The sequence below is a fragment of the Mesocricetus auratus genome, unplaced genomic scaffold (assembly GCF_017639785.1).
Source record: "Mesocricetus auratus isolate SY011 unplaced genomic scaffold, BCM_Maur_2.0 Super-Scaffold_100011, whole genome shotgun sequence".
Taxonomy (NCBI): domain Eukaryota; kingdom Metazoa; phylum Chordata; class Mammalia; order Rodentia; family Cricetidae; genus Mesocricetus; species Mesocricetus auratus.
The window spans coordinates 9,601,827-9,619,068 of record NW_024429195.1 but is presented as its reverse complement, the minus strand read 5'-3'; the positions used below and the strand labels follow the sequence as shown (position 1 = coordinate 9,619,068).

At 41.1% G+C, this 17,242-nt stretch overlaps 1 protein-coding gene across 3 annotated transcripts in view; it reads right to left on the bottom strand.

Moving 5' to 3' along the window:
* The window catches only part of Nbea (neurobeachin), a 485,089-nt gene that overhangs the window by 51,279 nt on the left and 416,568 nt on the right, over positions 1-17,242 (bottom strand). For all 3 annotated transcript variants that reach the window (XM_040754403.1, XM_040754404.1, XM_040754405.1), the window contains 2 exons: positions 11,823-11,963; positions 6,225-6,344 (listed from right to left, as the gene is read on the bottom strand). In XM_040754403.1, coding sequence (XP_040610337.1) covers positions 6,225-6,344; positions 11,823-11,963 — 261 coding nt within the window. The remainder of the gene's footprint in view (positions 1-6,224; positions 6,345-11,822; positions 11,964-17,242) is intronic.

The following is a 17,242-nucleotide window of genomic DNA, read 5'->3' as shown; positions in this document are numbered from 1 at the left end:
GGGGTGATCCTAGAGATTATCGAGGAAGTAGGAGATAAGGTCCCTGAGTGATGCAGAGGAGGGAAGCTTAACAAGGCTGCATCCTTCAAAGTACCCAATAAACTTGTGTCCAAGGAGCTTGCTAGGCAGAATGCTTAAAGTGACCAGGGGTGTATAGACAAGATACTATGAGTGATAAGGCAGAAACTGTTCAGGTTTGAGGCAGGGATTTGAGATACACAAAGGTCTACGTTAAGATAGCCAAAGATTGTCAGAATGAGAGGCAGGCTCCAATTGAGGGTCAGTTTCTGAGTAACAAACAGAATGCAGCCACAGAGCGAAGCTCAAGGCAGGGGTGCAGAGAACCCTCCTAGGAGCTATGCGAAGCATGCTAAAGGTGGTTGTTCGCATGTCTGTACAGCCACACGGCGATGTCGGAGGATCTTCTGGGCACTGATGACCTTGTCTAAGTCACAGACTCCTGTCTCAAAAGATGTGAGCTTTTTTCTAATACTGAACTATGATTAAACATACAGAGTGGGTGCATATTTTTACAGCTGCTAAAGGACCTCGGCCCAACTTCCTACAAGGAGGCTGGCAGAAAAGCATTCAATTTCAAGGAGAGGCAATGCATGAAAAAGAAAAGACACAGAGGGCAAAGCCCAGGCCCCAGAGCAGAAGGAGCCCAAGAAGTGGGGAGTCCCAGACAGACAGCACCTAGCAGACCCTGCTGGCTCTGGTCTCCTGTCTCCCTGCCTGTTTGAGAGCTTCTGAAAACCTCTTTATGTCTAGGAATCTTCCTTCCAAAATGAGTTGCTTCAAGCACTTAGCAAACCAACCAAACGCACGTTTGCAAACTGTGAAGTGTTTCTCAAAGTGCACACAGTCTGCTCTGCCTTCGCGCAGGCATGGTAGATGAAGCTGGCCAAGGTAACTGCTGTCCAGGTTCCTGCACACCCCCACTGGTAAACAGCTTCTCTTTAAGCAAATATCCAAGTTTAAATTCGTTAAATGGAAAACAGTACAGAAAGGCACGGAACATTAGTAAAGAAATGGCAAAGTGGATATTGTAACAGGCATTTTGTGTCTGCAAATGTGATTTCTAGTTTATTTTAACAGCTATACTAAAACCCTACGGTACAGTTAATAGTAGTATATGCGTTCTGTCAAAAATAGGAAAATATCCTCAAACACAATTTCTAATTTATAAGCTTATGACAAGTTCAAGCTGTTGAGAAATTGAACTGGAAAGTATGTCTTACGATGATAGAAGACCACTATTAACACTATCATAATTGTGTACCTATTGCATCAAACCTGACATTTCAGTTTAATATATTTTGCTGAGAGCCGCACCATTTTATGGCTTCCTGGTGAAATCAAATCTAACCCAGACGTTTTCACTTTCCTAATATAATTCACTGTGAGGTTTTAAAGCTGCCAGCGCTTTTCTATCCTTTTCCCAAAAGATTGATGCCTGGGCATCTGTTAATTCCATGAGAGCTCATAATGGGTCACTGAGGCAGTGTGAGCACCTCCATTAACTGCATTAATTTACACTATGTCACCTTAATGACACCGTGTCACGGCCACCTTTCCTAACATCTACATAGCTATTCAGAAAGTAATGTAACAACTTCGGAAGGTATTAAGGAAAATTAGTGTAAGAACATCTCTAAGTGGAATAGCTCTGCTCGAAGGGCATGGCTGAAGGAAAGAAATTTAAAATCACAATATGAAACCCCAGAGGCAACTGGTCTGACCCCACTCCTGGGACCTCTCCTCAGAGGTCACCTGCGCAGCTCCCCTTCCCACTCATCTTGTGGGCATTAGCACAGGGAGAAGCTGACATTAACGGAGAGAGGCAGAGTGAAACCACCCACTGCATTCCTAGCCTCCCTTGCAAGGCTGTCTAAGTCAGTAGATACTGCAGAGACAGTTTTCTTCTCTGGACACAAAACACATTTCCTTGAAAACGTGCCAAGTGCTGGATTACACAGCAGAGAACAGAAACAAAAATCCATGCTCTCGAAGTTAGTGGGATTATTATTCCTAGTAACTCACTCTTTCTTGCTAAATCGGTCATTACTTTAGAGTGAAAAAATACCTTAAAGATTTCAACTCACCACTAATTATTTTTAAAGACCTCATATGTCCTAACATTTGTCATAAGACCCACATTCTGATGCTGTAACAGAAGGTATGAGAACACACGTGGACACTTACAGGTGTGCACAGACATGGACTAGAAACCTGACTGAAGCCATAATGTCTGTGATTTCTTTCTTTTTCTCCTTCTCATCTCTCCCTCCCTCTTTTTTTTTTTTTTTTTTTTTGAGACAGGGCTTCTCTGTGTGTCCTGCTGTTCTGGAACCCACTCTGTAGACTCAGAAATTGGCTGGCATATGTCATGTTATGGTGAAGGAGTAGAGAAAAGCGCTGTGCATGGCTAAGGAAGGGCAGAGGCCATTCAGAGACAGTGTTGTCCACTCCCTGATGCACTTTCCAGAGCAGCAGCAAAGGACCACGTTACTTCTTACAACAGGCTGACTGGGGGATGGGGACGGAGCAGCTTAACATATGTCCTCACTGGGGATGATGGTTTGATAATGTGTTTAAAACAAAACACGCAAATGGCATTGAGCCGCTGGCCCCATTATTAGGAATCACCCTTTGTAAATACATACAAGGTACACAGAGCCCCGTCCCAGGACACAGAAGCGCATCTCTCTGTGTGTGAACACGCAGTCTTGCTGGAGAAAGACCACAGGACAGGATCACACAGCATGCAAGGGCCAGGGAAGGCACAGCACAGTCTGCACAATACCAAGGTGTATGTAGAAACGCACGTCTCATAAACCAATTACGTACGTGCTGGAGGTATTGGCAGGCGGTGTGTGTGTGTGTGTGTGTGTGTGTGTGTGTGTGTGTGTGTGTGTGTGTGTGTGTGTGTGTGTCAGTATGGCTGCTTGGGGATGAAAACCAAAAAGACTTCCAAGTCAGGGATAGCCACATTCATGGTTTCTTTGATGCCTGACTCCAGGTAGTCAAGTACCACAATTAGCAATAAAATGTGATTATTCCTTAAATGGTAATAAAAGGAAGGCTATAGGGATTTAGTGACCAGAATGCAGCTTGCTGATGTCTCTGGTAGTTGAAGCATTGACCCAGTTCTCAGGATGGAAAGGAAAGTTGGGAAGTGTGATTACATAAATAAATTAGAAATAACTGACCCTATTATGTGTGGGGGTGGACCTCTGAGTTAAATGAAATGCCAATTCTTTGCTGTTACAATGCTAGGTAACAGTGAGGATATATTTCTACTTGAAATAGTTTGATAAAAAAAGGATGCAGCTCTGACTTAGGGTAGAAATATTTAATTATATAAAAGAATATTTTACATCCATGCAAACTGTTCATCAGGTGATTCTGTAACATGGGGTTGAGATACTGTTGCCCATGGAGTGCTTTCCAGCTTCCAGTTTTCTTTTTTGTTCTCCAGGTAAACAAGAGTGGGCCCCTCCCTGATTTCCCTGGTGATAGTTGGAACGACGGCTTGTGGATATTTTAGTTTAATTCCTTACATAAGTTAAGACTGTTAGATAAGTGTGGTCACCACATTTAACTCAGCAGGGCTACAGGTTAAACCCTTGCTTTTTCTAAATGTGAATGTTATATGCACAAAGTAAGAATGACTCTCATAAGCTTTAACAGCAACAACATGGATTTGCTACATTCTGCTTCAACCTCTTTTGTGATTTGCTTTAAAAAAGAAGTTAATACACAACTTCCATTTATTAAAAAATTTCTTCTCACTGTATTGTCTTGTATAAATATTTTGGATATCCACAAATATGCAAATTAAACTTTAAGTTTAACTGGCTTCCTTCTGTTGGACTAACCCCTAAATTCAGTTTTGCACTGTGGTAGGACAAGGTGCTATAAAGAAAAAGGGCTTAAAATAAGAAACCACCTTTGTAATAACTTGATCATGTGATTTTACTATCAGAAAGAGAAAAGGAGCACATTTTCCTCATGCATCAATCATGACCATGCAGCTTTCTTTCTTTCTTCTTAAAAAAAAGAGCACATATAAGCAATTAACAAATCTTTGTATTTAACATTCGCTAAGTTGTACCAACTGTACAATTGCTCTGCTCTCTTTCTGGGTATTGTGTGTGTTCTGGTTTAATCTAATATGTATCGTTGCATAGTATCCCCAGGCAGTCAAGCAAAGGCTAAGGCTGGATGGAAAAGCCTGCATTTTAAATGGGTCTTGTCATTAATGCTTTATTAATTGCCCCAGGCTGCACAAACCCGAAGCTGGGCCAGCTATAACACTATGACACATTAAGGTCAGATCCAATTCCCACTGTGCTTTATGCAATGGGCCAAATATTGAGTGAACAGCAAGAAAGCTAAGTTATGGGATTTTTCTTCCCATCTCCTGATTATGCCATTTGGATTAGATAGGGGTTTTTTTGAAAAAAATGAAAACACCTTAATTGATTGAAACAAAAAGTCCTGAGGTTTTGTTTGTTTGTTTTGTTTTTTTTTAGTGGTTCTTAATTTAAGCTACTTGATAGTAATGAAAAACTCCAGTGCTAGGTATAGAGCACCCCTTACTAGTCATTGATTAGGGAGACCCTAGAAGTTCCTAAAACAATGCTGTTGCCATTCTTCTTAGTTGTACCAGAAACGATGAAAAGACCCTATTACTTAAGGCACCACACACCTTGTCTTGTGCTATTGAGAAATCAGGCTGGAACTGAGCTGGGACCCTCCTCCGGCTAGCCTCAAAGTGCTGGAAGGTACTATAGGCTGTGAACCCTAAGAGTTACGTTGCCAACTTCTATATGCTGTGAATATATGTTTCTCTTATTGGTTGATGAATAAAGCTGTTTTGGCCAATGGACAGGCAGGATGTAGCCAGGCAGGAAGTACAGGTGGGGCTACCTGACTAGGAGATGCTGGGAAGAGGAATGCAGAGAGAGGTCATGTAGCTGCTGTGTAAGAAAGAGACCCAGGCTTTACCAGTAAGCCAAGACCACGCGGAAATACATAGTTTAATAGTTACGGGTTTATAATTAAGAGAGAGCTAGCCAATAAGAAGCCTGAGGCATCGGCCAAACAGTTAATACTTAATATAAGGCTCTATGTGTTTATTTGGGACTGAATGGCTGTGAGACCAGGCAGGACAGAAACTTCTGTCTACAGCCAACCTCATCCATCATAAGGTCCTGCTCATTTGGGCAACGGCAGCATAACTGTTAAGTGATTAAGCTACTACTCTGTGTTTAAGGCCCTCTCTACAAGAAGGAATCCATATCTGGCATTTAAAACTTTCTCAAAAGCCCACAGTGAAGGTGTCATAGGAGCTAGTGAGGAGCTTAACTTTGTTGTTTAATTAGTGTGTATCAGGCCTGGAGAGATGGCTCAGTGGTTAATAGTAGGGACTGTTCTTCTAGAGGACCAGGGTTCAGTTCCCAGCACCCACATGGCAGCTCACACCTGTCTGTAATTCCAGTTTCAGGGGGCCTGGCACCCATTTCAAAACATCAGTGCACATTAAAAACAAAACAAAACAAAAAAACAGTGTGTCAACCTACCTTCTAAATGCACATTTATTTAGAGAATTACCACTCCCAGCCTTAATCAGAGAAACCTCTCTTTCCAGTAAGCTGATAGAAGTCAGAGATTTATGGCTGTAAAAGATGCTGAGAATGAGTGAGGGTTAAGGACTCAGTCCTAAATAAGACTGTGGGAGAGGGCACAGAAAGATGGTAAGAGCCAGAAGGAAGGGAGAAAGACGGCAAAATACCACCTTGTAGCAATGCGCAGCAATTATAGTCATGAACTCTCAGAAACAACCAATGACTACCCCATGTTTGCACATGAATGGGCCCAGTAACAACCAGGATGGAGGAGGGTCTCGCAGCCCTACCCTTCACCGCTGAAGCTGAAGTATTTCCTATGGGTTCAAGGAAAGGGGGATAATTTTTTTACGTTATTTACCCACCAGGTTCCAATTGATATTCCCACTATACCAGTCACACAGATGGTTCTGGTTAACCTGAATGGCTCATACAACAACAACAGATTTTCTTTAAGATTAGATGTGGTATACAATTTTAATATAATGGTGCAAAGCCATAATATAAAATGCCATATATACCCATTTGTACCTAAAAATAAAATTTTCAACAAGTTTTAGATTCTATGACTATAAATATTAAACTATATACCTTGACATCAGAGGTATCTCTCTGACTGGTTCTCCATGACCTTGCAATGGATGAGAAGGTTCGGTCTGGATGGTCAAATTTCCCATCGTTTGCATTGAGGAAGAAGGTTGTGAATGGCTCCTGAGCAAAGAAAAGGTCCAATCCAATCAGTCACTGGATTATGTGAAACACAGCAATAGTCATTTCTTTGTCATAAACAAAACAAAACTCATTAGTATCTCTGAGGTCCTCCACAGGTAGAAGAAATGTAGATCCCTGGGTAAAAGCCCACACCAATGTGTCAGGAGATGTGGGTCTGGGCTGACTGTGCCATTGCTCCCATTGCTCCCACAGCCTGGCATGACTTTTCATCGGCAAGGTGATGGTGTACCCTATGATCTCTCTGTAAATTATTCTCTTGGTATTTATAAAGGAGATTTTCTTTCTGTTACTTCAGCCTATTCACATTAACTACAGGAAGACAAGTCACTCACTCTGAGCTTGTCCACTGCAGTAGGGAATTAGTTTGGTGATGTCACCCATGGAGTAGCTAAGAAGGGTCACCCAAGCACAGGGTCTACATGATGGTCTGATGCTCTTTAGAAATATGATTCCTATTCAGTTATCTTGATAACTCCAAGGAGCTCTGGAGGAAGCCTCAACTATATGATCTATCTGAGTTCCTTCTGCTGTGCTGGGGTCTTGGCGTGCTGCTGTACTGGGGTCTTAGCGGGCTGCTTTAGCTTCTGGCCCTTCGTGCACATCATTCCTTCTGCCAGACACAAACGTTCTTTTCCTGAAGCCTGTTTTGGGTTCACCGGCTTCTCCCTGCATGTTCTGAGCAGCTGACACCTCCGCAGACTCGGAACACTGTTCATACAGCTATGTGACCTATCTGACAGCACTCCCCACGATGAAAGCATCCTTGTCTAGCTCATTCTCTACGTCATCTCCAACACTCAGCTTACCTCCTAGTGCACAGACTCTTCCATACCTAATCACTGAACAAGGGACGAACTAACGTGAATGCGAATGAGACCTGACACCTTCAGTACTCTGTGACCGCTGCCTTCGGTTAGCATCCTGAGCACTGTCTGTCAGTGAGGACATCTCCCATAGCAGGAGCCCTGGGAGAATGCAATCACAACACCTGGGCATTCAGCCCACTTCAATGCCTGATCTGCAGTTTTTAGGTTGAATGGAAGGCATTGCTTTTGACATAACTAAATTTGCCCCCAAAACAGGTAAATAACATTTATTCTCACTAAGGGTTACTGAGTTACCCACCAGCAGAGCAAAAACAAATGTGTATTTCTTCTGCCATACTTAACCCTTTCCTCTGAAGCTCACGACGGGGACGATCAGTAACAACAATCATTCCCAAGTTTGATGATGCTAAGAATTCTGTGAGGCATTTTCCTAGTTATTTGTTTCTTTTCTTTACTATGCACCTATGTTCATTTTTAATGGGTTAGACATTTCCCATGTCCCTTTATCCTCTTTTCCTTGCCACTAATCTTAGAGGGTGGTCACTGGGCAACAACCAGAAATATTTACCCTTGTCCATACCGTCTTGAAAGTTAGTGTGAATAGACGCTATCAATTTTCTAAGTTTGCAGTATATCATCTTCAATTTTAATGAGTGAGATGGAAGCGGTAAGAACATGAATGTTATATAAAAAGATGATATAACAGGAAAAGGGGAAATTAATTATTTTACCTGAAAATCAATTATGCAGCCTGGAAGTCCACTCTGTTAATATTTTAAGTTATGTGAAAAACGAATGGAGGTTATCACAATTAGGAATAAAAACTGTCTGAAGTGTCTCTTGTAGGCTTTTACTAAGAAAAGTCAAATGGGTAAATGTGGTTTATATGCTCATTAAATTTACCAAAATTGAAATACTAAAATTGAAAATAGTAGTGATGAATTGATCAAAATATGACTGATTAATTTTAAAAGTTGAACTATTCACCTGTCTTGGGCAAATTCCTTTATGTAACTCTGTCAGGGAACTGCCTCTGTTACTTCATCAGTGTAAGCTGAAACTTACTACAGTCTTTGGGGTAATTACAGGAATTAGATAAGATTAAGTGAAATAACAAAGAGAAAGCTTGCTGTATCATGCCTGACACAAAAGTATAAAACAACAACCAGCTTTGTGTACCCAGATGGCCAGTTCATTGGATTCCTCCAAGGGCACTAGCCACCTTCCCTGCCTTGTAACCTCTACACACCAGTTAATTCCCCGTTTGTTTTTGTTCTTGCTTTCTTCACTCCATTGTAAAACCAAACCCAAACCCCAATCATGTGTAATCCCAGCAAAGGAAAGATGCAGATCTGGAGTGATGTGGTCCTTACAGAGGGAAGGGAGCAGGCTGATGCTGAGACCTCCCCGTGCTAGGTCCTCTTGCCTGTCTGGGCTGGTGCTCCCACTCTGTCTCCTCAGTAGCAGCTGAGCAAGTTCAAGGCCACACTTCTATGTGTGGGAGGGATGACTAGTTCTACTGTATGTTGAGGCTTGAGGTATAATTTTCTCCTATTTCTTTTGAAAGAATATAACTCTAGAATCAGTCGACATTTTGTATTAATTAACCTATGTGACTTCTATGTATCACACTTCTGAATAAATTATCACTTGTTTTCCTCTAAGTGAATATGCACTGCCCTTAAGTGTCAGCATCCAAAATAATCACATAGGAAACTTTTATTTGGGTTGGCTACATGATGATTCTTGTGAAAGTACTGTTGCTATTTTTACTAAAAACAGGTATTTTTAATGACACGTTACAGTTGAGTTTCTAGGGTAATCTTTCTAAATAATCTGTAATTATAAAGAAAGTTCTAAATTATAAACACATGTAGATGTTAACATTTTGAATGTTACCTACTTAACTTGCTAAGGATTACTGTTATTAAATGTCTGAAGAAGTAGTTGAGCAGGGAAGGGCTGAGTCAGCATACTGAGCTGACCAGGAAAGCTGGTCACTGAGGGCTGCAGTAGTCAGTGAGTAGCATGTGATTGCTCGGGGTGATACCTCATGTCCAGGAAGGACAAAAGTCCAAGCACAATGTGTTCCGTATATTAGTTATCTTAAGAAATCCCATTTGGAATGAGGTTTATTCAGCATCTGTCTGGCAGCCATCAATGGGACAGTCTTTCTAGAGCCTTGCAAGCCAGACAAGTGATTTCACTGGTAGTTTGTCTAAAAGAATATTTTTAATGTTAAGTAATGAGGTATATAGCTAATTAGCATTTTTATGCAATTATCATTATTGTCATAGTAAATATATTGAATGATAATGAATTTAATGACTTTAGGTTTAAAAGGCTTGAAAGGTAGCAGGCAGATACTTATTTTGATATGTATTATATTTTATGAACAGATTCTTAGTGACACAAATTATAAATGTATTTTCTAATTCATGAAGTCCTTAGGAGAAGAGTGAAGAAAGCAAAGTTGCTAGACCACAGTACTCCAGTCCTTCATCTCTGATAGCTTTCTAGGAACCATTTGGGTTAAATGGGTCCTCATGAAAGCAGTTCTAGGTATGTGTTGTTGGATACAGCTACCGACGGATGCAACATTGTAGTAGACACATAACATATTCTTTGGATTCTGAAACAAGTTCAAAGTACTAAACATAACATAAATAATTTTTATTGATTACATGATCAAAAAGTAACATATTGGTTATACCAGTTTTGACATTTATGAAATTATTGCACCTGTTTCTTTTCCTTCTCAACTCGGGTCCTGGAAGCTGTGAAGGAAGCAGGGGTTTGCTGAGAGGCAACAGTGCTTTTTGTTTAGTAGACATGGAAGATGTCAGGCCCTTGGATAGTACCAGCCCTGTGCTCCACCCACTAGAACAGCAGGTCAGCCAGGGGTCAGCTTGTGCTTTGCAACTGGAGAAAAGGTTTAGCTTACTTGGAAGAGAAAAATATTAAATAAATTGGGTGGCTGGGAACAAGTGTTTTTCTTGTAATGAGTTTTGCCGGTCTGTCTCCAGATTTGACTAATTGGCATGCACAGAAAACACATATCACCACTGTGTCTATTCCAAGGTGCAAACATTACTCTCATTTAAATCTCAAGGCAACCAACTGATACATCCACTGTTGTTGCTGTTGTAGACTTTCTTCCATCTCCAAGAGACCTGAGTGAGGTGTCCTCCCCTTCACTGTGGTGGCTCACCAAGGCCATGGCTTCACAGACTTTGATGAGGCACAAAAAGGCCTTCCAGGGTGAAAACTTTCAGTTTTAATGTTTTCTAAAAATGTGCTTATGCTATGATTTTGGGGACCAGGGGGCCTCTTGTGAACTGTAGGTGCTAACCTGATGGAACCCAACAGGCTATGTGGGTTGGGGAGGACAGTTCTTGGCCTGCTTAGGAGCAGTCAAATTTTTCTTCTTGGCTCACACAGAAACCAGCAGACAGAACTTCACGGACACCTTCCCCTGGATTTTAAATATATGCTTCCCAAACGGATCTTTGTTTGTCTGCAGTTCACTCATGCCTAGGAGGTCATTCCCCACCAGTAGTGACACTGACTAAAAATTTACCTTTATGACCTAATTACTGGTGATCAGAGAGCTGAATTTATCAGTCTTTTTGCTTTCTCATCTGTTTTCCTATTTCTGAGTGCAACTCACTTACGACCACATTTGTGTTTGTGGCTATAGAAATCAGCTTTCCTAGGTCTTGACTGGTCAGTGTGTAGTCTGTTCAGTTCCAAAACTGGAACCACAGGATGGATCCCATGAAGGCTGTAGGGAATCAGAGGGTGTCCTGTCTTGCTTGAGTGTGAAGTACCTTCTGCCTATGTAGATCACTGTAACCATCAACAGGAGGAGGAGAATTCGAACTGGTTCCCATAACCAGGCTTAGCCACAAGTGTGATGCTCTCAAAATTGCAATTAGATCTAATTTATTCTAGGGTCATTTAATTAATCTCTCCAAGATTCAGCTTAATTGTGTGAAGTTTGAAGTTAAGAAAAATATAAGCTGAATCTTGGAGAGATTAATTTAAAAACCTTGCTCTAAAAAGACATCACAATTTCATCTCTGGTTTATAAATACAGAGTTGGTTTCTTAAAGTCAATTCTGGGTTTGTTTCATTAATAAGTCAGTTGATCTAACATTAAAGATGTACACCAGAGGGTCCTTTATGACTCACTTGGAGATATGAGTTTGTGTGTGTATGTGTGTGTGTGTGTGTGTGTGTGTGTGTGTGTGTGTGTGTGTGTGTGTGTATCGTGCATGTGCAGGGTTAGGGTTAGTAACAGAGTGTCTGCTCAGCTTGTTCTAATCCCCAGCTCAAAAGTAAGTATAGGAATTTAAGTAACTGGCTTCCTAACCCAATTCTACAAAGAAGACCATACATTAAAAAAAAAATCAAAGCAAAGTGTGATTGTGGCCATCTTTAAACCCAGCCTTTGGGAAGCTAAGAAGGAAGATCCCAGCTGGGATCTTCCCTGGGGTACATGGCATCCATTTTCTACTCACAGGTCTCTAGTCATTAAATTGAATATTCAGTGCACTTGATTTTCATTTAATTCACTTACACTGAAAACTCTGGAGTTAGAGACCGCTAAGTCAAGGATGATACTTACAATTCGAACAAGCCACGATAGAGCAGAAGTTGCCGTTGAGTAGTGGGTATTATAGTGGTAGGGTGGACTTTGATCATCTTCCCATGTCTCATAACGCTCTGCGTAAAACACTGCTCTTTTTGGGTTCAAAGCACCAATTGGCTGTAAAAAGATAAAAGGAAATGTTCTATTCCACACAGTAACAGTAAACATCCTAGATGCCCAGGCTTCATCCGGAAAGAACTTCAGCACTAATGGACTGCTCTGTGTGGCACTTCCCATGAGAGGAAAGGCACATGTTAATTATTAGACCATGGCTCCAGACTTCTTAGCACACCCGATCTATAATGATTCCAGCACATCCTCACTGTATGAGGTGAGGATTTGACTGCTCCAAGTATGGTTGAGGGGAAGGTTTTTACTGTAGATATGATGGAGAGATCAGCCAGAGACAGCTGGAAGCATCCACAGCAGGGAGAGAAAGTGGTACACTGACTATGGCCAGCAGAATGGAGCAGGCCTTGAAAGAAGAGGAGTGATGGAGTAATGGAGGGAGGGAGGGAGGAAGTGAAGGAGGGAGGGAGGTAGAGAGGGAGGGTGACAAGAGCCACAAGTACTGAGAAAGCAGTAGGCCAGCCTGAGCTTTGGTATGCTAACAGGCATATCACAGACAGCCATTTGTCCCAGCTTTTTTTTTTTTTTTTTTTTGTACTCAAGAGTATAGCAAACTGCCTTAGTTCAATTTTCTATCTGGTTTTGGTTTCTTCAAACATGAAGTCCACACTTATGAAGTAGGTAAGAGTTACTGTTTTCAGCTGCATACTGTACAAATAAGTGTTTACATGGACAACAAAAATATTAAGTATATCAGTCTTTGCCCACAAATTTAACATTGCTACTTAAGCTTTATTGTAACAGGAGAAGTCATAGAAAATGAGTGTTTCAATGGGACATATGTTACACAAGAGAGAAAAATTCCTTTATAAATTGCTGTGAGCCTTTTCTTTTGGTCCCAGAAGACTACTTTAAACAACACAATGATGCCAGCAGTTAGGGCTGCTGGAGCCTCCATAATAAGCTCTTATTTGTGAGGGTGCTCAGCCTGAATATTGAAGTTATTTGTAAAGTATATTCCTTTTATATTAGCCTTTATTATGACTTAACCAACATTAAACAACTTAATTATTTATTGTCTTAAAAGTTGTGCTTCTTGGGTACAGGAGTATTAATATTTTAAAGCTCCAAAACCATTGGCTGTCATTTTTGCAACTCCTGGGATAAAGTATAATCCTTCCACTTAAATACTGCAAAGCTTAAGCCCCATTCTGTGCTAAATCACCAGTTACCTATAAAATCTTTCTACACAGATGTCAAAAGGGAAGGCATTTTGTCAAACATTATGTAAAATTCTCAATATTTAAAACAAATGTAACTTTTATGGTTGGTGAACGGACAAGTGCTACCAAGGAGAAAAAACAGTTTCACAGTGAACCAGACCTAGAATCTTCTAGATGTCCGTATAACTACCTTCCTAACTAGGTGTCTTCCTAAGCACTGGTGGATCTTTCAGTTGCAGAACAGCTGCCCCTCCCACCTACTCTCAAGGGGAGTAAACAAAGTCTGTCACATCTCATTGAGGCAGGACCAAGGCTTTCCCTGCTTGTTTCCAGTCTGAGCAAGGGCATCCCTTCATAGCGAATGGGCTTCAAAAAGCCAGTTCATGCACTAGGGATAAATCCTGATCTCACTGCCAGTGGCCCCAAAAACTGCCCACACCACACAACTGTCACCCACATTCAGAAGGCCTAGTTTGGTTCCATGCAGATTCCCTAGATGTCAGTCCCTTTGAAAGGAAAGACAGCTTCGAGTTGTTTTGGAGAAGGCTGGAATTCTGTTAATAAATGGCACTCTTTCTTATTCAATCCAAAGGGCATCAGATTCTCTGATCCTCAGGTCAACATGTCTACCTCTTTGTTGATAAAGTTGTAAGTCTGGCATCTTTTCAAAGCATAGGTAAGTATTGTAGTATGAATCCCACATGAATCTGGCAAACAGATACAGTTTAAAATGCTGGTGGAAACATACCGCTATATTTACTGAGGTTGACAATAGGAACGAGTCTCCTTTTCCATCAGCACTGGCAGTTAGATCCAAGCCATTGCTGTGGTTTCCACTTAAAGAGTTTAAAACTTATTATTAGATCTACTACTGTTTTGTGCTTGCAAATGAACAGTGACACATGACATAAAATCAGGCACAAAAGGCAGGCAGAGACTAAAAATATGATTTCTAGACCTATAAAGCCCTGCTGTTTTTAGAAGGGCTCTGTGCCCATGTGATAGAGATAAGAAAACCGAGATCTCAAATTTAGTGAGGAGCTCTCCTGTTTACAGATCCAATTGCTGTGCAGTGCTAGAAACAGCTTGAAGCTGAGCCAATGTGTTTGGTTTTAGGAGAGACTTTGGGTGTTTTAACATCCTTATCATATTGGAACTGAAATAGCTTTCATTGTAATAATCAAGGGCTTGAAAATCCATAAAAGAGACTCGTGAATTCTTATCTTTTCCATTCTTTCAATCAAGAGCTACAGGACATGATCGTGAAAAACACCTTCCTGACAGTGCAGGACTCACTCCTACTTTTTTTTTTTTTTAGCTGAGTAACAAACCCTGATTGAATAAAGACCTACTGGAATGACTGTAGAATATCATGTAAAACTTCCATGTAAGGATTTTAGACAAAACCTTTATTCACAAAACAAGGCCAACAACCACGTGGAAACATTTAGAGGAATATCAAGGGCAGGTTCCTGTAACTAAGAGCTCTGAGGAATCAGTGAGAAAAGGACGCCCAGGCCAGTGCAGACGAAGCTTCAGCAAAAGGCGCACTCTGCTGCGGAGAGGGCGCTAATCCCCAGGGCACGCAGGTACACCTAGGACCAGCTCCTGCAAACGGCCAACAGGCCCTCTGTCCATTCCTCCTGCTTTGTGAACTATCCTTCTTCATAAGTAGTGTGCCTGGTGCAGGTGTGCTGACCCCTGACAACCCCAAACTGTCAATCAAGTCTGTCAAAACCCTATGTGGCCACTTTGGTGAAAACACAAACAAACAAAGCAAAGCAAAACGAAAACCTAGATGAGAGCTAAGAAGCTTGGCTGCCAGTAAGTGGGAAGAAAGCCATCTCCGGCGGGGCTACTAAACCTCCCTGCTATACTCCCGAGGGCTGGTCAAATCAACACCAGAGATGCAGCAGACATGTTCTCAGAGCAGGGTTCCCAACACTGACCTAGTCTGGAAACACCAAGTCTTCAAAAACTTTATCTTTTAAATTGAAGACACTTTGGCTTCACCTTGTATTACATGAAGCCAAAGTCATTACTATATTAATGTTAACATAGTTATTTTTATTTATCAGACTGTCAAAAACTATCAGTTTCCAAGACTTTCATTTAAGAAGTGCAGTACATTTAATATTTATTTAGTTACTGAAATTTCATCAAGGGGCAGGTTATATACTAACCTAAGAAGACCTTCATTTTGGGCATTTTTACTTGTGTGAAACAGGAGGTAAGAACCACCTGGAAGCTGCCGTGGGGTTTCGGGGCTGCTCATTCTTCGGCTTACTCACCTCCAGTGCACGTGCACAGGCGTCCAGCAGCATGCGCACCGCAGCACATGTATTTGCACGGCCGCATTTCACAGCCCAGGCATTATCACTTCCTCTTTTTAAGTGGATAATAATGTGGGAAACATTAAGTTCATTCTCATCTGTCCGTCAAACGACTCCCGTGTTAACAAATACATTTTTCCATGTAAGTGTTTGTGCATAGGTGTGTGTACGTGAATGTGTGCGTACACATGTGTGATGTCTCATGTTTATGTCAATATTACCAGGATTTGTTTTTGTGATGAAATGATTTCACTTATCAGAAGACGTGACTGGGAAATGGAAAATCCCATGTGTACTTTAATGAGCAGAGACTATGATTCATGTCAAAATCATGTAACCACTAGAACCTGTGAGTCAAATTCATGTGCGTATATATAAATAACTGAGGTACTAACAGGTATCCTATTTTAAGACAAATTTTATAACAAGCTCACATTTCATAGAGAATATGTATGTAAACTGAAGTAAAAAATATCTCCACCCACTAGTGTCTGGTACTGAAAAGGCTGGTCAATAATAGACCATTTTATTTGTTAAATAAGAAATACAATCTATAATGAGTGATACTTGAGCCTGTGTATTCTAATAAAAAAAAAGAAGTCTAAATAAAAACCCTTTCCCATGCTTTTCATTGGTTTAATAAAAGTGGCCAGGAAAAGAATAAGATTATAAATGAAAAATTCATACTAGATAAATGTGCAACTCACATTTTAATAAGTACTTAGGACCAGTGTTTTGGCATTTATGGAGATAATTTGTGGCATGAAAATGTATTACTGAATGATATTCTTTTTCCCTTACTTGAATTAAAAATGATTTAGTTGAATCAAATACTCTTTCACTAGATTTTTTCAGTCAATCATGCGTAAGATAGAAAACCTCAGAGAGCGACTGGAAATCTCTCCATAGTGGAATGAGAAAACCAACTCTGAAAGGTGTCCACATACATGTAGTGGTATGTACACACACACATACACAAACACACTCCCCTCACTTGAATGTGAAGTACAACTGGAAAAAAAGGAAGCCATTATTTCATCAATACTGTTAGAAAGTCTGAAAAATGTGGAAAAAGTCTACATGCCTGGGAGGATTAAGAGGTGGCGGTGGCAAACATACCTGCGGCCAAGGCTGACAGCCGAAGACCCACACGGTAGAATGAGAAAACCAACATCACCGAATCGTCCTCTGACCTTTACACATACATGATATGTGCACAAAGCCGCAGCCACACAAAGAATAAACCAAATGCAACTAAAAAGGACACAGCTACTGAATTATGGGTCTGGATCTCCTAGGGGTTACCCCGACTAGGTGGATCTCAGTGTCTAACGTCTCCATGGGTCTGCTTTCCTGCTTCCTGAGTGAAGCTGTCCATAGTTCCTGTAACGATAAGTCTCTCCCCAGCACTAACAGTGGCTCCAGTTTCATGAGACTTGAGAGTTTAACCATTTGTCTCTGTAATACTTTGAATTCAAAGGGCCTCCCACAATGCTCCAGTGTGGCAGGTGTGACTCTGGAAGAGCCCAGAAGAAGGAATTTAACTACTGGAGGATGCCTCGCAAGGCCCCTTCTCTCTGTTTTGGGCCTCCATGAGGTTACACGGGTTCCCCTGACTTTAGTCCTCTCTGCTATATCCCCCTGTACTGCCACTGTCCCCAACAGGGCCCAGTGACCAAATACTGACGACATGAGCACAAATAAGTCCATCCTTTCATTAAGCTTACCTTTCTAGTGTTTTATCACAACGACAGAAAAGTGACTAACACAG